The sequence below is a fragment of the Sabethes cyaneus genome, chromosome 1 (genome assembly GCF_943734655.1).
Source record: "Sabethes cyaneus chromosome 1, idSabCyanKW18_F2, whole genome shotgun sequence".
NCBI classification, from domain to species: Eukaryota; Metazoa; Arthropoda; class Insecta; order Diptera; family Culicidae; genus Sabethes; species Sabethes cyaneus.
Genome location: NC_071353.1, coordinates 97374024 through 97398271, shown reverse-complemented (window position 1 = coordinate 97398271; position 24248 = coordinate 97374024). Strand labels below are relative to the sequence as shown.

General features: G+C 37.8%; 1 protein-coding gene across 1 annotated transcript; it reads right to left on the bottom strand.

Annotated features, from left to right (window-relative positions):
* Positions 1-23227: 23227 nt before the first annotated feature.
* On the bottom strand, positions 23228-23917 carry LOC128745991 (uncharacterized). The gene has a single exon (XM_053843046.1). It carries the CDS (start codon positions 23915-23917, stop codon positions 23228-23230), a length of 690 nt encoding a protein of 229 aa, XP_053699021.1.
* Positions 23918-24248: the final 331 nt, after the last annotated feature.

Genomic DNA, 24248 nt, shown 5'->3' with positions numbered 1-24248 from the left:
CATAGCAAAGAAACCCTGCGAGGGTGGCTGTGACTGAGTGCGCGTCATGTTGGAGGGCACGCGAGGCTGGCTGTGACGGGGTGCACGTTATGACTGTCGGCACCTTCTAATCGGTACACGTCTCGATGGGTACTGCGAGCTAGCTGCGCAAATGACCAGCAACGTTAGCCTGCGTTGATAACTGCAAAGTGCATGAGCACGGCATCCCCTTGATATGCCTGTAGGAGAATCGCTAGAAAGCGTGATAATTGGAAAAGTGCAAGAGCACAGCCTCCCCCTGATGTAATACTTCATTGTGATACCGGGGGGATGTAGGCAGAGGGCAAGGATGAGGTTTTGGTGGGTGAGAGTCCCACACAACGTCCGGGTTGGCTCCGGATAAGAACATTAGTTTTCCGAAACCTTGTAAAAAAAAACATACATACATACATACATACATACATACATACATACATACATACATACATACATACATACATACATACATACATATATACATACACCGATTACAATCGACCCTTGATATTTTGACTTTACACGTTTTGAACGGTTTAATATAAGGTACTTAAATGATTAAGTTTGAATAACTTTTGAATAAATCGTCCGATTTTCAACAGCTCGGTTTCATTTGATAGATCTCAAGACTAATTTTCAAATAATAATAAATTGTAGAATCTTTCTTATTGAATTAATGTTTACATGTAACAAAAATATGTTTTCAACACTTTTTTTACACACTTCTTTATGTAACTTTCAAGCCACAACTCCATTCGACATGAAATTTATAAGTTAAGGTTTTGAAAGGCTACTCTTTCATTTGTAACCAATTTTGTTCAAATCGGTTAAGGGACCTATGAGATAATGAAGTCCCATATTTTTCGTATTTTTATACATAACTTTTGAACTAAAAGTCCGATCAAAATGAAATTCAATAGCGAACAATGGGACAACTAGACCTTTCATTTGACACTAAGATCATCAAAATCAGTCTAGCCATCTCTGAGAAAAGTGAGTGAGAAGAAAAGCGTTCCACACACACACACACACACACACACACACACACACACACACACACACACACACACACACACACACACACACACACACACACACACACACACACACACACACACACACACACACACACACACACACACACACACACACACACACACACACACACACACACACACACACACACACACACACACACACACAGAAAATGCTCAGTTTTCGAAACTGAGTCGAATGGTACTTGACATTCGTCCCGCTGGGCGTTCTTCCGATTTTCGGTTTTCCGATACTATATTTTCATATAGTAGAAAGGCAAAAAATAATCTCATTTCTAAATACCGTGACTGCTGGTAATTCCGCGCACTTAAGGCGCAGACAATGTTATGATCTGTGTAAAAAATTCAAATGGTGAGTTAGAATAACCATAACTTCACCATCGGATAGAATTTTTAGTCCTTTTTATGAGAAAAATATGACAGTTGGTGTAAAGTTCCAATAAACAAGAAAAAAATGCTTCAGCCGGTTACGTGTCAGTGCACATAATTCCGCGCACTAATTTATGACTTGAATATAATTCCGCTCAGACGCGTACATAATTCCGCGCACTATATTTTCATCGTAATAATCACAGACACAGTCTAAAAAAGCCCATAGGCAAAAATAGTCTAAAATTGAAACGGGTACATTTTAGGTCCGGACTTCTGGTAGGAACTGGAACCATAGACAAACAGACTTAGCAACACAAACAAGCATGTACATAACATCTTGGAGCATAATAAGAAAGAGTGCTAATAATAACACATGGCAACAACTAAATAAAAAATGGACTGCACTCATCAACGATAATAGATTAAAACTGCATAAAACCGGAAAATGGCTCAAGCTAAAATGTTTGGACAAATTTACTTGAATAGCCTCTAGGCAGTAGATACATTACACGATCGCTACATTTTAAAATTAGCTTAGCGATAATAATTATATTGATGACTAAAATTTGCTTCTTTATTTTTCTGTCACACATATTTACAATTGTTGAAAAGGCATTAAACGCGTTCAGCGTAATTCGATAGTTTAGAGTTTTATTCTCGTTTGTGATCCTGAAATTACGCCATTTCACATTGGTCCAAAACTAAAAAAACGTGCGCACATGAATTTTACGTAGGAAAAGTGTTTGTGAAACCTTTGCAAGTGTTGCTTAAAATTGAAAGCTCTATCCTTTAGTTTAGTATAGTATACCTCTATGGCGACATCCATTTAGTACGTCACGCAAATTTCGACCAAAAACATCTCTTCCTCCCCCCTTTGTAGAACTTTCAATCTAAAAAAAAAAAATTTTTTTTATATTAAAAGTTCTACAGTTCCTAAACAAGCAACCACAGAGTTATACTATATTTAGCAAAGTTGTGTATTTTTCCTATTTGTACAACTTTATAGAACATGGAAAAATCATACAACTACAGAAAGAGCTAAAATAGAAAAATTGATTTTAACGATTCATATATAAGAAGTAGAATTTTTCTATCTTCGCTGAAGAGATAGAAGATTATTGTCTTCAGCAAAATTTCTTATAATAATATGCTCTAAAACTTCGCAGAACACATCAGTATGTTATATTGAAACTGAAGAAAACTGAGTTTTTCATTTCACTTGTAGGGGGATTAATCAAAAGTTGAATTCCACCAAACGAAAGATCTTTTAATCTAAAGAAACTGTTGCAAAGGTTCCACAAACCTAAAACCAAGATTTCCTACTCAAAACTCTAGTGGGAACATTTTGGTTCACTGATTTTGGATCACTGTGCATTTGGTGCTTTTCATTCCGTAAGGTACTGACCGGAATCCTGGTCATTTTCGCAGATTTCCGTACTGAACAACCTTATTTGACTTTCTTCAGCGTATCTACAAAGTTTTCTTTGTAGATTTCAGTTAGAGTAATGCATATTTTGCTATCCGTTTTCCCCGATATGATCCTGCTACATCTGCGCGGAATTATAAACAACACTATTTTATCTGCTCTTAATTCCGCTCACAACAAATCTTTAAACAAAACAAACAGAAAAATGAGTTCATAACTATTTCCATAGAACAGTTAAGTGTACATCTATGTACCTATGTAGCACAAATTCATCATAAAAAATACTTTTTGGAGCGAAAAAAACCTTCCGATAATTTAGGCCTCCGCTTAGAACAATTGTTAACAAAACATTCGGAAATCACGTTTTGGTCAGCGTGCAATGAAATGGCCTTTGGTTTGGCCAGACGAACGAAGCAAAAGTTGTCAGTTTTTAACAAAAACATTAACGGAATATGGTATTCCATGATAGTATACTTATTAATGACGTTTTAGTGAAATTTACTGTTGAAAAATAGATTTTTAGGTTGAGTGCGCGGAATAATGTGCTGCGCGGAATTACCCGCAGGCACGGTACGTCCTTTTGTCACTCTTGGTGAAAACCGTTGTTATAATGTATTCGATTTCCATTTGTCTCATTCTATTCTTAAACGTTTTTTACGTGCTTTAAAGTAAATTACCTTATTGTACTCGTGTAGTGTTAGCCGTTAGCATATAGATACTTTTTCATACATGTAATAATTTTAAGTTTCCAATGTGCAGGTAATAATAAGCTGTATCATTTGGTATGCAATCTGGTGATGCAAAAAATGAAGGTTTTGTGCCTGCTGAAGAAGGAGTCGTTATAGCCGATCCACTTCCGCGGGTTTTTCCCTTCTCGAAGAATAAAGAATGAAGAATAAACAAGAAGTTACTCTTGGCGAAAAAGAAATTATGTTTAATTGAAAATAAATCCTTGCATGGTATCCAACATATCTGCAAAACTTCATTCCACTCAAAAATAATCGAGACGAGCCTATTTGCTATTTGAACTAAAAAGGCGTATATCAAATGACAAATAAGATTATATAACAAAGGTTACTTTCACCACTAGGTGGAATATATCGGGGCTTTTTTTATCGCCATCTGAAAAAAGTCAATTTTTCAATGCATATGTTAGTGGTGCTAAATATCGTCGTTCTACCAACCTTTTTTTAAATCATAGCTTTTGAACGAACCGATTATAATGATTTGGATATCAAATGGCTTAGTTAGTGAACTTAGACATAATATTTATTATTCGTTAAGTAACTTTCAGTAGAAGTGATAAAAATCAACCAACAGAGCCTTAACAAACTCCTGAATCACATACCGTTGACGTGTCAATTTTAATCTAAAATAACAAGTAAGGGCATAACAAAGGTTCCTCTCCTCACTAGGTGTGTTAAATCGATTTTTTCCAATAACTACTATATGTTGGGGTCTGGGGTCAATGTATCAGAGTGATATTTTATAAACATATGAACAATTAATGAATAACATAAACCGCATAATAATACGTATCCTCTATCCGCATAACACTGGTACAATCTAATGATCTCATAAAATCAAACTGTCAATACTGGAACTTGGCAGTCGGGGTGGGTACACTCTCTACCCATAAGCAGTGATAACATTGGGAGCTGTATGGTGATTGCTGGTGCGCGTGACGGCATTATATTGGATAACTCGATATAGTAAGGCATCGGTACAGCATACCGTCGTATCGTTTCGTCTGGACGTTAAGATCGTGATAACGAGGATGTCTTTTGAAAATTAGAAATTCCACATAGATATTACAACGTATAATAAAGCCCCACCTCCTCTCACAACAACATTTAACTAGACAAAACCCGGCACCAGCAGACCAGAGAACGGTAATATGAAGAACGAAGAAACCAGAAACATCATCACCACAACTCCCGCTTGGTTAGGGAACCAATATCAGAGGGATTTAAAGTCGGTTATTGCCATAGGGTAGACAGAATCATAAGAAAATGGTGCTGCGTTTCATCGTAAACTTGTATAAATACCCATGCTTTCGCTCGCGTACCCTTGAAAATACTGAAAATTACCCGGAATTTTCGACGAACGATAATAGGCTGGTGAAAGGAATGCTGAATACAAATTAATCGACCGCATGTTTCGTGGCAAAGCAAGAACTGGGAGACAAGCAGAAAATAGTGAGTGAAAGAAATAGCACCCCTAACAACATCCACCGAAATAATGATATCGATAGAACAGCTTATTTTATCTAGTAGGTAGGAACAGCCATTCTATGATTGTCGCATTTGTCGCATAACATGATGTTACGCTACGTATGTTGCATCATCAGTGAAGAGATGGTGAGTGCAGATGTTTGCGCATGATTTTTAGATGAAGGTGCAAGGATATACGAGTTTGATTATGACTGAGAAATAATATGTTGTAATGTTTTGCAAAATAGCTCATTCTCCATCATTGTATAATCAAGAGGTTTGTCAGCTGACGGAGAATAGAAAGTAAGCAACATAATTTGTATTGTTCAAATAGAGCAGTTATTATCAAAACATAAATCTTACGCTCTCAGCCTACAGAAATGGTATTTATGGTGAGAATGATACGTCTGTTTTCATATATTTGAAATAACTGCACTGTATTTGTACTGTATACAAAGCTAGCATTAGTTTAAAATTCATTTCATTTCATTCATTTTATTTATTAATAGTCCAGTAGCGTAAGATATAAATGTTTTAAAATTTGCTACCTTCGATTACCCAACAGTTACAAATAGATTTTTAATACTTAATCTATACCTATAAAAAAGGATTTCTGTCTGTCTGTCCTGTGTTCCTTATAGAATCAAAAACTACTGAACCAATCGGCGTGAAAATTTGCATGTAGAGGTTTTTGGGGCCAGGAAAGGTTTTAGTGATGGTTAGAGACCCCTCCCCCCACTAAGAGGGGGGGCTCCCATACAAATGAAACACAAATTTCTGCAAAACTCGACAACTAATCAAGTAAATAGAACCAAATTTGGCATGTGGGTGTTTTCGGTAACAAGAATTTATTCTAGGGTAATTTGAGACCCCTCCCCTCTTTATAAGGGGAATTATAACTCCTCTCCCCTTTAAGAGGGGGGGCTTCCATACAAATTTCCTCATAACTCGAGAACTAATCAAGCAAATGGAACCAAATTTGGCATGTGTGTGTTTTTGGAGACCAAAATTTTTTCTATGATGATTTGGGACCCCTCCCTACTTTAGGAGGGGGGGCTCCTACACAAGCGAAATACAAATTTCCTCATAACTCGAGAATTAATCAAGCAAATGGAACCAAACTTGGCATGTGAAAGTTTTCGATGGCAAAAATATTTTCTATGATGAATTGGGACCCCTCCCCACTTTAGGAGGGGGGGCTCATATACAAGCGAAATACAAATTTCCTCATAACTCGAGAACTAATCAAGCAAATGGAACCAAATTTGGCATGTGAAGGTTTTCGAAGGCAAGAATATTTTCTATGATGAATTAGGACCCCTCCCCACTTTAAGAGGGGGGGCTCCTGCACAAATGAAATACAAATTTCCTCATAACTCGAGAACTAATCAAGCAAATGGAACCAAATTTGGCATGTGTGTGTTTTTGGAGACCAAAATTTTTTCTATGATGAATTGGGACCCCTCCCCACTTTAGGAGGGGGGGCTCCTATACAAGCGAAATACAAATTTCCTCATAACTCGAGAACTAATCAAGCAAATGGAACCAAATTTGGCATGTGTGTGTTTTTGGAGACCAAAATTTTTTCTATGATGAATTGGGACCCCTCCCCACTTTAGGAGGGGGGGCTCCTATACAAGCGAAATACAAATTTCCTCATAACTCGAGAACTAATCAAGCAAATGGAACCAAATTTGGCATGTGAAGGTTTTCGAAGGCAAAAATATTTTCTATGATGAATTGGGACCCCTCCCCACTTTAGGAGGGGGGGCTCATATACAAGCGAAATACAAATTTCCTCATAACTCGAGAACTAATCAAGCAAATGGAACCAAATTTGGCATGTGAAGGTTTTCGAAGGCAAGAATATTTTCTATGATGAATTAGGACCCCTCCCCACTTTAAGAGGGGGGGCTCCTGCACAAATGAAATACAAATTTCCTCATAACTCGAGAACTAATCAAGCAAATAGAACCAAATTTGGCATGTGTGTGTTTTTGGAGACCAAAATTTTTTCTATGACGAATTGGGACCCCTCCCTACTTTAGGAGGGGGGGCTCCTATACAAGCGAAATACAAATTTCCTCATAACTCGAGAACTAATCAAGCAAATGGAACCAAATTTGGCATGTGTGTGTTTTTGGAGACCAAAATTTTTTCTATGATGAATTGGGACCCCTCCCCACTTTAGGAGGGGGGGCTCCTATACAAGCGAAATACAAATTTCCTCATAACTCGAGAACTAATCAAGCAAATGGAACCAAATTTGGCATGTGAAGGTTTTCGAAGGCAAGAATATTTTCTATGATGAATTAGGACCCCTCCCCACTTTAAGAGGGGGGGCTCCTGCACAAATGAAATACAAATTTCCTCATAACTCGAGAACTAATCAAGCAAATGGAATCAAATTTGGCATGTGAAGGTTTTCGAAGGCAAGAATATTTTTTATGATGAATTAGGACCCCTCCCCACTTTAAGAGGGGGGCTCCTGTGCAAATGAAATACAAATTTTCTCATAATTCGAGAACTAATCAAGCAAATGGAACCATATTTGGCATGTGGGTGTTTTTGGAGGCAACCATTTTTCCCATGATGAATTAGGACTTCTTACCTTTTTAGGAGGGGGGGGGGGCTCCCATTCAAACGAAATACAAATTTGCTCATAACTTTAGAACTAATCAAGCAAATGGAACCAAATTTGGCATGTGAGAGTTTTAGATGGCAGAATTTTTTTTCTGTGGTGTATTACGACCCCTTTCCCTTTTAAGAGGGTGGGCTCCCATACAAATGAAATAAAAATTTCCTTATAATTTGAGTACTAATCAAGCAAATGGAACCAAATTTAGCATGTAGGAGATTTTTGAGTCTTGAATTTATTTTATGATAGTTAGAGACCTCTCACCCCTGTGGTAGGGGGATATGGACTCTCATACAAATAAAACAGAAATTTTTGCGAAACTCAAAAACTAATCCAACTCGAGAAATTCGAGACTCTTCCATAAAACATTAATCAATAACAAGACCACAAAAACTATCTATAGTAACACTAGATCATTCAGGATGAGCCGGTCGCGAGTGTTGCCGGTGACCCGCCGTCGGAAGCGCCGCCCACTGGGGGGCTTGCAAAACTCGAGAAGTGACAAAGATCATCCGAGATTCATGATTTATGTACAACACAGGTTAATTTGTGGCAATACGAAGTTTGTCGGGTCAGCTAGTTAACTACATAATAATACAACATACATTATCTGGACTATTCCCTTGGATTTAAACAAACATTTTTTAGTCTACTCCGTTATAAAAGTTGAAGCTTCCGACGATGAGCGCTTAACAGCGGGTGGTAACGAATTCCAATTAACCACACCTCGAACGAACAATGAATAAGCATAGGTTGTCGTGCTATTGGCTGGTACTATAAGACTTTGTAAGCGGCGTCAACGAGTTTGGATAAGCTTTCGATGAAGAGTACTAGGCGACTGTGTTTTCATCAGATTCCTCAGGAATACGCATGACCGATAGGCGTAAAATCGGGTTCTGCTGGAGGTGACTCACATGGTCGTAGCGACTCAGTCCGTACACAAATTTCACGCAGCTGTTTAGTGCGACACGCAGTCGATTTAGGGAGCTTGCGCTGGGGTGAATGTGAAGAACACCGCCAAACAGGAAATGCGGCAGGATCAGCGATTTGCAGAGCAATAGTTTGGTGGCAGTCGGTGCGGAGTGAGTACAGCAGTAAAGCGTTCGTAGACTAGCATAGATCTTTCCGCACTGCTGTGCTATCAGGCCATCCAACTGCAAATCATTTTGGATTGCTTTTGGCAGGATTCACAAGAAGCTCATTCCGTCGCGACCAATCCGCAACTCGTTGAAGATCAGCGTTTACCATTCTAACCAATTCGCGAGAACAAGGATTTGGCATACCGACATGAAGCTGCACATCGTCGGTATAAATTTAAATTTTACAGTACTTTATCCCGGTCGGTAGATCATTTATATGGCAGCAGAAAAGTAACGGACCCAGCACAGAACCTTGAGGAACGCCGAACGGTACGTCCAACTACGTGAGCAACGGTCCCCACAAAAAACTGTCTGTTGTCTTCCAATTAGGTACGATCTCATCAGACTTTGTCAGTAGTTTACTGTGTGGAATTGTATCAAAAGCCTTTGAGAAATCGAGCAGTAGCAATATACCGGAACATTTTTTATTGACAATGGATGCTAAATCGTCGTACACTCGAAGAGCTGCGGTTTTGATGTCCTCGGCGGAAACCGGCCTCATAGTCCCTCAAAAAACCACTACCTTCTATGAAGGATGCCATTTGTTGTTTAAGAAGCCTCTCAAAAGCCTTCGACAACGCACAAAGTATGCTGATAGGGTCGCAAATTTCTAATGTCATTCAAATGAGTACTTCCATTCAACAGTAAAACTTTTGCATGCTTCCAGGAGTCGGGAAAAGTGGAAACCTCGATGAACATGTTAAATAAATATGTAACGTGGTGCACGACTAACGGTAGGATGATCTTCACAAATTTAATGGGCAAACCGTCCATTCCGATGGCGTTCGACTTGATGTCCCAGATGGCGTTGACGATTTCACAGTCGTGCACTGGTTGACAACAGATACTGAATGACGAATCGACTTCCGAGCTTACAGGTATTTCACCCCGGCGAGAACTGTTTGTAAAGATAACTGAGAAAGCATGATTAACATCATCTGGATCAAATTTACAAGGCTGCGAGTGTTTGCTCTTGCCGACTCCAAGACTCTTAAAACGCTGCCACAAGGTTTTCGACGGAGTTTTGCTTGTTTCTGTTGGTTAGGAAAAGATTGAGCTGCGAATATCCTCCACCCTGGAAAGTTGGTTCTTCGCTGACGGATGACAGAGACAAAGTACAGAGCGTCGATTCCAATAACGTACGTTTGTTACTAGGCCGGAGCAAGTCCGTATTGAAATCTCCCAACAAAATTGGCCAACTTTTCTGCTAGGAAAGACGAGCAGTCGTTTTCCGGAGGATTGTAAATTACCAATAATAAGATCTTGTGACCGTCTTGTCGAAACTCTAATGCAAGACATTCAGTTTTGTCTATCGCATCTGGTGCAAGCGCGGTGCTGAAAATTTTATGGCAGGGTAGATGCTCCCTGTAGTAAACAGCTGTAGTAACATTTTTCGGAGAAGAAGAATAATTACATTGCAACTACAATATTACAACTGTGAAATCGTGCATCAAAGATTTGTTTGTTATTCCATTAAATTAAATTCAATCAACAGTTAATATTTTTTGAAACGGTGCTTCTACAATTGATGAAAGGACGATAGGGGAAAGAAATTAATTTTTTTTGGTGTAGAAGGGGAAAGAGCGGAAAGGTGAGGAGGGGGGGGGGGGGTATTGGTAGCTACGCTTAACAAGTAATCGTTTTGATTCTTACCTTTTGTCCAATGCTTAAAGGTGCATGAGTCGAACCAAGCTATAATCTGAGATTATAACCGGATTCGAACTTACAACACCCGCCAGGGCGTAGCTCGCTGGTACCCATGTACCTTTGAACCGCAGAGGCGATTCAAAGACAAAAGGAGACTGCAAAACTCACTTATTAAGATAACGATGGTTGGGTTTTAGACACAAATTGTGCCTCTTCCTCCGTCTACTGTAGATAATCACCGACTGAGAAGTTTAAATCTAACTTGTTTTTACTGGCAGGACGACGACACTATGCTGGCCCTTACGACTTGCAAGGTACTACACGTGACGTTGTTCGTCTGTCAGCGTGTTAGCCGCGATTCTCAGCGCGGGTTTTCGGGGAAAGGCCCCGTTCCTATGAAATAGACTAATCTCATGGTTTTAGTCTTGACCTTGAAATGCTGTCATACATATATAGAGTAAGGAGGGGTAAAAGTGCGATGCGGGTAAAAGTGCTATTCAATGATTTATCGGTGCAGATTCCGAGTAAATCTTGTACATTGGCATGGATGAGTGACTACTTTGACAGCTTGAATCTAACGTAAACTTTGGTTGCTTACGAAGCATAGTTGCTGAGTTATGTGCAAATGTTATTTTAGGTCAGTTTTGATGTAATTTTTCGTTATACGGCAAATACGATATCAACAGAAGGATATTACTTGTTAAAAATTTGTAGCAGCGTTTTACATCACTCACATATCTGCTTTGAAAATACGGTGAAAATAATTTACAAAATATATTTCGTTTTTCCGTAATTAAATCTAACCCCGTCAAGCGCCTAGCGGGGTAAAAGTTCAATTCACGGACGGGGCAAAAGTGCGATTCATGGACGAGGCAAAAATGTATAGCTAATTATATACAGCTTAAGGCACTATATTACAGATATGAACTAGAAATGAAAGATCTGCAGAAAACTGTGTGCTCTACAGATGTTGGCCGAAGAAAAATAATGTGTTTCCGCTGATGAAACAAAAAACAAACGTTTGGAAAAATTTCGATCTAACGGAGGCTGCAATACACCAGCGCAAAATAGAAAAGGTGTAAACTGAGAATATTTCTTACCAAAACATAACGCAGATTGAAGATAATATAGTTTTGTTAGCTACTGCTGGGCTAATTTCATGGATTCTAGCTTTTGTCCCGCGGTATGCGCACTTTTGCCCCGCTAGTGGGGTAAATTACCAATAACTCCCCCCCGCCTCCTCATCTTTCTGCTCTTTCACCTCCTTCACCAAAAAATTTTCATTTCTTTCCCCTACCGTCCCTTCATCCATTGTAGAACCACCGTTTCAAAAAATATTTATATATATACTAGCTGACCCGACAAACTTCGTATTGCCACAAATTAACCTGTGTTGTACATAAATCATGAATCTCGGATGATCTTTGTCACAATCTCGAGTTTTGCAAGCCCCCCAGTGGAGGACGCTTCCGACGGCGGGTCACCGGCAACACTCGCGACCGTCTCGTCCTGAATGATCTAGTGTTACTATAGATAGTTTTTGTGGTCTTGTATTGACTAATGTTTTATGGAAGAGTCTCGAATTTCTCGAGTTCGATTAGTTTTTGAGTTTCGCAAAAATTTCTGTTTTATTTGTATGAGAGTCCATATCCCCCTACCACAGAGGTGAGAGGTCTCTAACTATCGTAAAATAAATTCAAGACTCCAAAATCTCCCACATGCCAAATTTGGTTCCATTTGATTGATTAGTTCTCGAGATAAGAGGAAATTTGCATTTCATTTGTATGGAAGCCCACCCTCTTAAAGGGGAGATGGGCCATAACTCGCTTTCTAAAGAAGAGAGGGGTCTCAATTCACTATAGAAAAAAATCTTGCGTCCAAAACCACTTACATGTCAAATTTGGTTCCATTTGCTTGATTAGTTCTCGAGTTATGAGGAAATTTGTTTTTCATTTGTATAGGAGCCACCCCCTCTTAAAGTGGGAAAATCCATAGAAAATATACCATAGAAAATATTCTTGCCTACAAAAACACCCACATGATAAATTTGGTTCCATTTGCTTGATTAGTTCTAGAGTTATGAGGAAATTTGTATTTCGTTTGTATGAGAGCCCCCCCTCTTAAAAAGGTAAGGGGTCCTAATTCATCATAGAAAAAATGGTTGCCTCCAAAAACACCCACATGCCAAATATGGTTCCATTTGTTTGATTAGTTCTCGAATTATGAGGAAATTTGTATTTCATTTGTGTAGAAGCACCCCCTATTAAAGTTGGGAGGGGTCCTAATTCACCATAGAAAATATTTTTGCCTCCAGAAACCTCCACATGCCAAATTTGGTTCTATTTGCTTGATTAGTTCTCGAGTTATGAGGAAATTTGAATTTCATTTGTATAGGAGCCCCCCCTCCTAAAGTGGGTAGGGGTCCCAATTCATCATAGAAAAAAATTTCGTCTCCAAAAACACGCACATGCCAAATTTGGTTTCATTTGCTTGATTAGCTCTCGAGTTATGAGGAAATTTGTATTTCATTTGTAAAGGAGCCCCCCCCCCCTCCTAAAGTGAGGAGGGGTCCCAGTTCATCATAGAAAAAATTGTTGTCTCCAAAAACACCCACGTGTCAAATTTGGTTCCATTTGCTTGATTAGTTCTCGAGTTATGAGGAAATTTGTATTTCGTTTGTATAGGAGCCCCCCCCCCCTCTTAAAGTGGGGAGGGGTTCTAATTCACCTTAGAAAATATTCATGCCCTAGAAAACTTTTACATGCCAAATTTGGTTCCATTTGCTTGATTAATTCTCGAGTTATGAGGAAATTTGCATTTCATTTGTATAGGACCCCCTTCCTAAAGTGGGGAGGGGTCCCAATTCATCATAGAAAAAAATTTTGTCTGCAAAAACACCCACGTGCCAAATTTTGTTCCATTTGCTTGATTAGTTCTCGAGTTATGAGGAAATTTGTATTTCGTTTGTATAGGAGCCCCCCCTCTTAAAGTGGGGAGGGGTCCTTATTCACCATAGAAAATATTCTTGCCCTTGAAAACTTTCACATGCCAAATTTTGTTCCATTTGCTTGATTAGTTCTTCAGTTATGAGGAAATTTGTATTTCATGTGTATAGGATCCCCCCCCCTCCTAAAACGGGGAGGGGTCCCAATTCATCATTGAAAAAATTTTTGTCTCCAAAAACACCTACATGTCAAATTTGGTTCCATTCGCTTAATTACTTCTCGAGTTATGAGGAAAATTGTGTTTCTTTGGTACAGGAGCCCCCCGTCTTAAAGTAGGGAGGGGTCCTAATTTACTATAGAAAATATTCTTGTCCTCGAAAACCTTCACATGCCAAATTTGGTTCCATTTGCTTGATTAGTTCGCGAGTTATGAGGAAATTTGTATGGAAGCCCCCCCTTTTAAAGAGGAGAGGAGTTATAATTCCCCTTATAAAGAGGGGAGGGGTCTCAATTTACCATAGAATAAATTCTTGTCACCGAAAACACCCACATGCCAAATTTTGTTCTATTTGCTTGATTAGTTGTCGAGTTATGCAGAAATTTGTGTTTCATTTGTATGGGAGCCCCCCCCCCTCTTAGTGGGGGGAGGGGTTTCTAACCATCACTAAAACCTTTCCTGGCCCCATTAAACCTCTACATTTTCATGCCGATTGGTTCAGTAGTTTTCGATTCTATAAGGAACATACGGACAGACAGACAGACAGACAGACAGACAGAAATCCTTCTTTATAGGTATAGAAGATATGGGTCATTCCACCTCAAGTGACCGAGAAAAAGTATAACATCGACATGTAATTGTAATCGACCTTCTCGGATTTGAACCAAGTTTGGTCAGATTGTTTGTTTCAGGTCAGCAAGAAAAAATCCTAAATTTGGTGCCAATTGGACATTCCCTCGATTAATGGGAGTACCTTCATTTTTAACGAAAAGACACGTTTTCGTCAAATCCTCTTATTTTCTTTTGCTTGTAACTCTGGAAATACTACGTTTAGAAAGACTATTTTAACATATTTCCAAAGGAAATTTTCCAAGGAATCCGAAAAAATGTTAGTTTTTAGCGGCAGTGCTGAAAAATATTTTTAAATTCAATTTAAAAACTAAATTTGCATTTTTCTCTCAATGAGTACAATTTGATTTCAAAAATTCCAATTCCATCGTATTCCTCAGAATTTTTTACATAAGAATCGCTCAAAACCATGAGGTGTTCTTTGCCGATCCAGAGTTACAGCGATTTGAAGCAATCAACCCCAAATATTTCATAAATAATCAAAAGTAAAATTACTTTTCATTGAAGCAGTGAGTCTCCATGCATGCAAAACATTGTGCGGTACCGTGTGAGCATGTATACAGTATATAATAAGTTTTTTTTGCTTAACAGTGTTGCCAAATTTTATGTTTTTCTCAGTATTACCCACACTAATTAAATTAAATCAATATTAGAATCATAGCAACAACAAAGGAGGTAAAATCTAAAGGCTATCAGGGAGCTGAAAAACATTTTACAATGTTACGGGCCAAAAAGCTAGAGTATTTTACGCAATTTTAAATTTTTGAGAAACTTTTAAAATGTTAAGAATATATTCTTTCACAATAATACAAAGTGTTTTTACATTGCTAAGAGAGTCAGTGCTTCAAGAAAATTCAATTTTACTATCGATTATTTATGAAAAATGCTGGTTTCTTTCTTCAAATCGCTATAACTCTGGATCGGCAAAGAACACCTCGTAGTTTTGAGTGATTCTTATGTAAAAAAACCCGAATTAATCCACCTAGCGGCGTGACCTAGCCTTTCTACTGCCACTATTTAATTTCTCAGGAACATCTATAATTAACTTGACTATATTTTTAAATATGCGTTCCGTATTCCTCAAAATCCTTATTTGCCAGTAAAATTCACAACGTATTGCGTAGAATAATTATATTTCTTTCCTTGGGTGCGTAAATACTTGTAAGCGTCATTTATGTTACTTGATGAACACCTTATTTAGTTATATAATGTTTACGTGATTTGTCGAGAAATAATGTAAACACAAAAGATAATTTTTACAGACTTGAATGAATATATATAGAAAATTAGAAATTAACCTTCTAACGGGTCTACGGACGGCCTTAACTTTCGGGCTTCAGAGCCATATACGAAACTTGAATTTTTTTGAATTGACAATATGAAACATGTGTTCATAGCAAATTTTTTGATATTTTGATATTAACACCATGCGTTCAAAAGTTAGCATCTTTGAAAAACAAGTGTTCAGAAAAATTATTATTATACTTCGCTTTTGAAGAAAAAGGATATCGACAACAAAATGATTAATCTCAAAATTTTACTATAAGTTTGCTTGGCCTCAATTTTGCAATATATCTGAATTAGAAAAAATAACTAAATAGAGCATTAGATATGAAAAAGAGAAATTGAACTTTTTCTTAGCTGGCGCTCTTTCACATAATTATTTTTGCATGAAAATCAAAACTTAAGCTTCTTTTGAATGCACCTTCATGAAAAGATAGTCATTAGCATGACCGCATCGTTTTTACAATGTTAGATGGTTAGGAAAACAAAATGAGGTCGAAAAATAGTGCAAAAGCTGCTCCATTAACATGCTTGAGAATGGGAAATATGATCGATATGATTTCCAGTGCTTGTCATTTTTGATTTATTTATTAAAACATGATACATGACATAAGACATCTGTCCTTTAAAATGTCACTAACGAAAATAAATCTTACAAAGTTACTACCGTGCAACGTTTACTTCCTATTTTTCATATAACATTTCTAAGCTCTAGTATCTATTGGTTGAAAAGAGCATCTATTGATGCGCAGAATTTGTTTGGAATTTGTACAAATTTATTTGGAAAAATCAACTCACTAGTATTTTTGATTCTATACACCACTATACCTACATGCTTAAATAAACTGCTTTTCTTCGCTATTTGCTTTTCTTGTACAATTGTGAGTAACAGCAAGTGAAGAAAATGACAATTGAAATCTGAAATCAAAGAGAAGAAAAAACTTTTCGATTGAATATAATATTTATTTACAACAGATACGTAGTTCACCTACGACGTGCAGGCTTCATCAGTGTCTTATTTCAAAGCGTATACGTATCTGTCGCGAATAAATATTAAATAGTGGAATTTAGTCGGTAAAAGTTTTTTTCTTTTCTTTAATTTTAGAGTTCGTATTCCACTAAGAGGCTTCAAAAACTTCAGACAATTGACATGATTCTCACTTTTCTTGAATTTCATTGCAAATTTTAAAATTGCAAATTGTCATCATATACATACATACATACATACACACATACATACATACATACATACATACATACATACATACATACATACATACATACATACATACATACATACATACATACATACATACATACATACATACACACATACATCACACATATCTCATACATTGAATACAATCAACATTTGATTGATATGTTTTGATTTCACACGTTTTAACGGTTTAATATACGGTGCTTAAGTGTTAAAGTTTGAATAACTTTTGAATGAAGCATCCGATTTTAAATAACTCGGTTTCATTTGATAGATCTCAGCAGTAATTTTCAAATAATCATAAAATGTGTGATGTTTTTCATTAAATTAATGCTTATATGTTACATAAACATGTTTTAAATACTATTTTTTCACATTTCTTTATGTAACTTTCAAACTACAAGTCCAATCGTCATGAAATTTGGAAGTTAAGGGTTTGCAAGGCTCCTCTTTCATATGCAATCAATTTTGTTCAATTCGGTTAAGAGACCTATAAGATAATGAAGTCCCATATTTTTCGTATTTTTATACATAACTTTTGAACTAAAAGTCCGATCAGTATGAAATTCAATAGCGACCAATGGGACACCTAGACCTTTCATTTGACACTAAGAACATTAAAATCGATCCAGCCATCTCCGAGAAAAGTGAGTGAGATTGAAAAGCGTTACATACACACACACACACACACACACACACACATACATACACACACACAGAAAATGCTCAGTTTTCGAAACTGAGTCGAATGGTATATAACATTCGGCCCGCAGGACCTTCTTTCCATTTCCGGTTTTCCAAGTGATTTCTATACCTTTATACTATATACTTATATAGTAGAAAGGCAAAAATTTGAGGAATACAACGGAATTGGAATTTTTGAAATAAAAAAAAATACAAATTTAGTTTTTAAATCGAATTTAAAAATATTTAACAGCACTGCTGCTAAAAACTAATATTTTTTTCGGATTCCTTGGACAATTTCCTTCGGAAACATGATAAAATAGTCTTTCTAAACGTAGTTTTTCCAGAGTTACAAGCAAAAGAAATTAAGAGGATTTGACGAAAACGTGTCTTTTCGTTAAAAATGAAGGTAGGTTAATCGAGGGAACGTCCAATTGGTACCAAACTTAGGATTTCTTCTTGCTGAGCTGAAACAAACAATCTGACCAAATTTGGTTCAAATCCGAGAAGGTCGATTACATGGCACTCGGACACTTGACGTGGAATTACCCGTATGTATGACCGCATTTCAAGGTCAATACTAAAACCATGAGATTAGTCTAGTTACTATTTTATGTTACAGACTTCACAATCCCCTGTTAAGGTACAGAACAATAAAGTGGTTGCTGCTAAGAATTTGCTGACCCTAACAGCTCCTATTCGAGATTCGGCAGAGGGGTAGGCTAGTAGGGGGAATAGGCTAGCAGGTGGGATAGGCTAGCAGGGGGGGGAGGTAGGCAGCTGTCTGTCTGTCTTCAACTGATTAATTTGTAATGAACGTGATGAATTCTATACGTCTTATCTGTGAATGTTTAGCCATTTAGCCATATAAAACTTTTCTGAATCTACATTTTTAGTGAAACAATTTTTCATGTTCCAGCGGGAGTTCATTATATGGAAGCTGCACTTCCTCATATGCAAAATTTCTTTTGTCTATCATGGACACACAGCAATCGTTTACAAAAATCTTTGCATGTATTTTTTGAACCGTGTGCAAGCACTAACTACTCTACTTCCACAAAAAAGAGGAAATAGTTAGAATCGGAGCTCAACAATTCAAATATTAAATGTAATTCGCATCAAAATTGGTTCTAATCCTGATTTTTCGGCTCTATGCAAGGACGTAGACGAAGCCACAGTCGCCATCTAAAAGTCAGTCAGCCAATGTCTGCCAAAACAAAACCAACTCTTGATGTGAATGCCTTCTGATCACTGCTCGGGTTAGCATGATTTTTGTCATACATTTCATATTGCTTTTTAAAATCACAATGACATCAGCATATGATGAAGAGGCTTCTACAATACCCACTGTTATATTTCTTGATTTGCTGAGCATATTTCAATTCCTTAATCTTGAGCAACATTTTGTGTTGGTCATAGCCGTTGCGCAGCCATAGTGGTTTTGCGTTTTACCCTTTTCACGCTATTTTATCTTACCAGTTCATTAGTCAATTGCATAAATTAAAATTTATGAACATGATTCTTGCTCGGGCGATGTGCTGGCAGAAAGAACATTTTGCTACTGTGTACGCCTTACTTTTAATTTTCTAGAAAAAAATCTTCCAGCCTTCATAAATTATCTTTAAGAAAAATGTCCGCTCCACTCCATTGCTAATTTAAAGGTAATAAGAGCAAAAAATGCCCAAATCCGAAGCCATGTCCGTACCCTGGATGCAGACCGTTACAAAATGGTGTAAATGTTTATACCATATTTCCTCACTTGGACTTCATTCGGTTGTGAGAAAGGTAAATTATTTTTAGATTGTAAGATGGGGTGAAAGTTAAACAATCAGGTTTCACGCTTCATGATTGAACTTTTTTCGACGAAAAGTGTCATATTGAAACGTAATTCGATCATTCATTTGATTTTTCAACCCACATTAAAATACACATTTTTGTTTAAATTGTTCTGGTATAAACACATTAGTTGTCTTAAAATTCCAAAGACCCATCTAGTTACTGTAAAACTTGCACTAATTTTACTCACTGCTGGCTTTTCGGATCGTACAGCCAGTTCTTCTCTTTCTTTACTTCCTGCTTCACAACAGCTGTACGACGATAGGCTTGTTGCAACCTAGGCAGCTCAAATTATTGTAATACACTCAAGTACTTTTTTTACACGGTTTGTTTTTTCGATTATTAAGAACAGGGCAACTTAGGGACCATCCACTCATTTCTCAATACATTTGGGACCAGCCCGACATTCGTCACATAGTTTGTAAATGGTCCCTCAGTTGTACCGTTCTTGAGTAATCGAAAAAAATAAACCGTGTAAAAAAAGACTTGAGTGTAAATCTTTTTAATCGCTGCAAGCTAGTAGTAGCGGATAATTTAAGCACCAAGAAATATAAAGAAACCGGAAATGTCACTGTAATTTTCCAGCCTTTTAATTTTTAATGCACAATGTGCAGTCTCTTTTTTGTATCAGCTCATCTCATTGTCTTCTTAGCTTTCTTATCTACAAATGAATCTACTTAATAAAATAAAAAAAATAAAGCAAAATAAAAAGAAACTACATAGACAAACAGTTATTGTTATCGCTAATATATTACTTGTTTAAATATGAAATATCTAAACATTCATGAATCAATCCTTATCACTGTGTAGCGTGAGAAAATCAATTTCAATTTGCCATGCGACAATGAAGCAATGGATCGAATTTGTAATCGTAGGTAGCACCATTGAAAATAGTTAAATTATATATAAGCTCCAACAAAATTACGTATGTTTTAATTAATCGACAAATTAAACATGACTTCAAATTGCTGGTTGTAATAAATCGGAAATAGATTCTGGTTTTGGATACATATATCAAAGTGTTGGCTGGTATGGGTACGAAATGGGGTAGGCAAACGAGAAAGCGACCAACATAGCTTTTGCCTACCTATCGCCTCCTACCTAGCGCCTCCACGCGGCCATACCCGGTAATACTCTATTGAGTAGCTAAGCTAAGAGGTGCGATGCCGCGTGGTTCCCAAATGCCTGATCTCAAAACTGAGATTTTGGGCAGACGGCTGAACCATAAGGACTTGGTAGCAGGTAAGCCTAATATGTTATTTTAATTGTTTGTTTCGTTTTAGCTCATCAAGTACCTCTTACTGTACAATGAAAACTTTGGTCGTAACAAGTCGTTAAATAATGCACATGGATATCAGAACGAAAAATAAATTATTTAATATTAGATACAACTCAAAAGACTCAAATGACAAATGAAAACTCAAATGGCGCAATTATATTTCACTTGATGGATTGCTGGTGAGAATGTTCTATTTTTGCCCATAGGTATATACTCCATATATACTATATTATACATACTTTATTATTGAATCCTCATGATCCTTATTGTTAACCTTGCCCTACTAACACGACATCCTCTGTTTTCCTGTAAAACCTATAAAAGTAGTATGGGCTCCCTGCACTTTCAAAAGTAGATGCTATCACTAACATTCCTACCCACTTACCTTGCGGTTGTTCGGACGTAGCCAGCCATCTACGATGTGTGCAACCTCTTATGCTAATGCTAATATATCAAAGTGTTGGCAGGTTATTGTGATAAAAAGATCATTAACTCTTAAAGCCCCACGCTTCTTCCAGCAGAGATAACAAAGTGAAACTCCCAAGAAAATTTTGGAAGTAAGAAATATTTCTAACAGCATATAGCCAGAGTGGCCCATACCGAATTAAAACTTCCTCTCCACTATACTCGGTGCTGGGCTGCTCGTCACCAATTCGTTGAGCGTCTCGACACACGCAAGTCGACCTAAACTTGGTCGAAATATCGAGCATCTATTAAATTATATTACTGTTTGGGACGACAGTACTCCCGAGAAAGCTCACAGAGCAAGAGACCGTAGGTCTTGGATCACCGGGTCGGCTTGCACTGGGCAATCGGAGGGGCTACGCGGACAAATCGTGCAACAACTGCGGTATTCCTAGGCTGTTCGAATTTTGGGAATTTAAAAACTCTATTTTAGCAAGTTTGTCGGTTTATTGAATAGAACGGGTATTGTGGGTGTGTGGTGTATTCTGTGGGCAATTTACGGGGCTTCACTACGGTAGTACCGGATCGCTGGGGTTCGTTGCTGGTTCTGCTGCTGGCTTGACTGATGCCTACTAGCTTCGACTGATGCAATTTGCTGGCGTCCCAGCAAAATGCAATGGCGGAGTGATGGCTGGCTTGGCTTAAAAAAAAATAGGGCCTGCTGCCCGAGGGTCCTACGGGTCGTCGGTGCCCGGTCTCCTTGACGGTTAGACGTAGGCGGAATGCACCACCTAGGCCGACTCGTGTGAGGTGAGGGATCGTCGATGGATTCCAAAATCCAATAAAATCCAATGGAAAAAGGTCCTATTAGGACGAATTCACGTATTAAGCCATATTTGAAACTGGCACAGGACTAAGTTACCTGAATAATGCCTTTGTTTAAGCTCCTTCGGCTGAACTTTGCTTTCTTATCTATCCACTCACTCCCTTATCACACGAACGCCGCGGTATATCTGATCGTATGGCGGTTTTTCTACTCCTTTCTCCTCCTTTCTTTTGCCACCCACCATTTTCTTCTCCTTTTACCTTTAACTATGCCCACCTACTTCAGGGTTGCATTTTCTTGCAGCTGCGGTTAATGTCCCCATTTTTGCCATTCTTATTCTAACAATTTCTGTGTTCGTGTAACCTACTAACAAATTAACATACATATTTACATTTTCATTTTCTAATCCAACTAACAATTACTAACATAGAAATACAATAGTTGCTAAAACAAAATGCACATTTAAAAAAAAACTAGGGACGATTTGTAACAACGGTTACACTATCCTCCCGCCTCGGTAAAATAAATAATTAATGTAAACTTAATTATTTATTTTAACCTAAACCGAGAACTAAACAATTAAACAACTTTGAAATACAAATGCCACTTACAAATATTACGTTTAATCGACACGGAACAGTATAATGTGGGTTAAAAGCATCTGGAGACATGAAACAACAATTTAAAATCAACTGGCAATTAAAAGCGAGTTTTCTCGTGGAAATCTGCCATAAAGAAGCACGTGTGATTTTATCCTGTAAGTATACATGTTATAGCACAATCACGATTTACGACGAAAACGATCACTAGAGTTCATCCGTTCATTCAGTTTATTTATTCTACTCAACGATGAGTTGAGGATGGATGATCAGTTCGGTTCGACACGCGGTTGGATTTAGATGTTACGGACAGTATATTGTGTTTCTTAAGTAATTTACACGACTTCATTTAAGTACAATTATTATAATTAAGTTACTACTGGTGAATCACAAGATAAGCTATTATTGATATGTATATCTAAACGTTAGACTGATTTACAGTCATTTTCAGTATTATTCCATCGGGTGGCCATTCCCGATGTTGAGAGGAATAATAGTGAAAACAAGTTTAATCATTCGGCGCATATCAGATTGGTGAGCTATTAATTAGAGAGTATTTTTTTTATTCGAGAGCGAGCTCAACTCTACTAAACTTCATTGCCAAAAGCCAAATCAACGACTCTCTGAATGCCTTTGGAGAAATTATGGCACTGCCTTAACGGCTGGATCTCGTCTTGAGAGAGGGATAAGTTCATCTTGCTTATGATGGCTGACTTGATTGCTGCGGAGTGTACCCAGCGTATAAACGTAACTGCACTGCGCTTGCACTTATATGCACTTTTGCTGAATAGTGATTGTTTATTTTAGGCTTGCTGTTCCTGGGCGAAGGTCTGCAGCGGAAAATACTCCTAGATTTTTCCCGTTTTCATCTGCAACCTCGTACGAACTAGTTCCTCGTTTGGCGATTATTACACATGGAGTGTACACTGGACCATATTTAGCATTATATTTAGCTACAGCTACGGATGGTTTAAAGTTGCGCTTGTAGATCTTTTGTCCTATCTGGTAAGTCAGACAAAACTTTTTGTGCCTCAGGTTATACACTTTCGTGGTCTTCGTATAACTTTTTCCCAGGTTCTTTGCTACGATGTGAAACAACTTTTTGTTAATGTCGTCTCGAAGCTCATTCCTCTCATCTACTGAAATGTCCCTTACATCCCTATCCAACAGATGCTCGTCACCTTTGGTGACTTTCTCATGTCCATAGAGTATATGGTAGGGACTGTAACCAGTAGATGAGTGGATGGTTGTATTTAGCATTTCCTCAACCTCGTTTATTTTTGTATCCCATAGCCGCTGATCCTGTTGCATATAAGTTCGGAGACAAGCATTGATGGTCCTGTTAACTCGTTCCACCGGGTTAGCTTGGCTGTGGTGGCGTGAGTTAGCCCAATGCTGGATTTTCCAATGCTTCAATAACGCTTGAAATTCTTTTCCCACAACAGTTGTCGCATTATCGGTTATCACACAGGCACTAGCAGAATCCATTTCGAAAAGAGGTCCATCATGACCATCAAATGGCACTTTCCCTTCTTGCTGCGAGGTAAACATTGAATAAAGTCTAGGGCTAACATCTGGAAAGGCTTGCTGCACATTCTTTGCTCTCCCATTATTGGGGCGGTTGGCAAGGTTGACGGCTTGCATCGCTTGCACATGTCACAGGCTTGCACATACCGTTTTGCATGTATAGCCATTTTTGGCCAAAAGTAGCGCAGTTTTAGCTTGTGAATCAACTTTTCGTAGCCAGGATGCAATGCTTCGTCATGCTCATGGTATAAAACTTCTTTTTGTATGTTGTCCGGTAAGCAAAGCTTCCATT

Coding starts and splice junctions, on each gene's coding strand:
- LOC128745991 (XM_053843046.1), bottom strand. CDS start 23,917: ATGGATTCTGCTAGTGCCTGTGTGATAACCGATAATGCGACAACTGTT.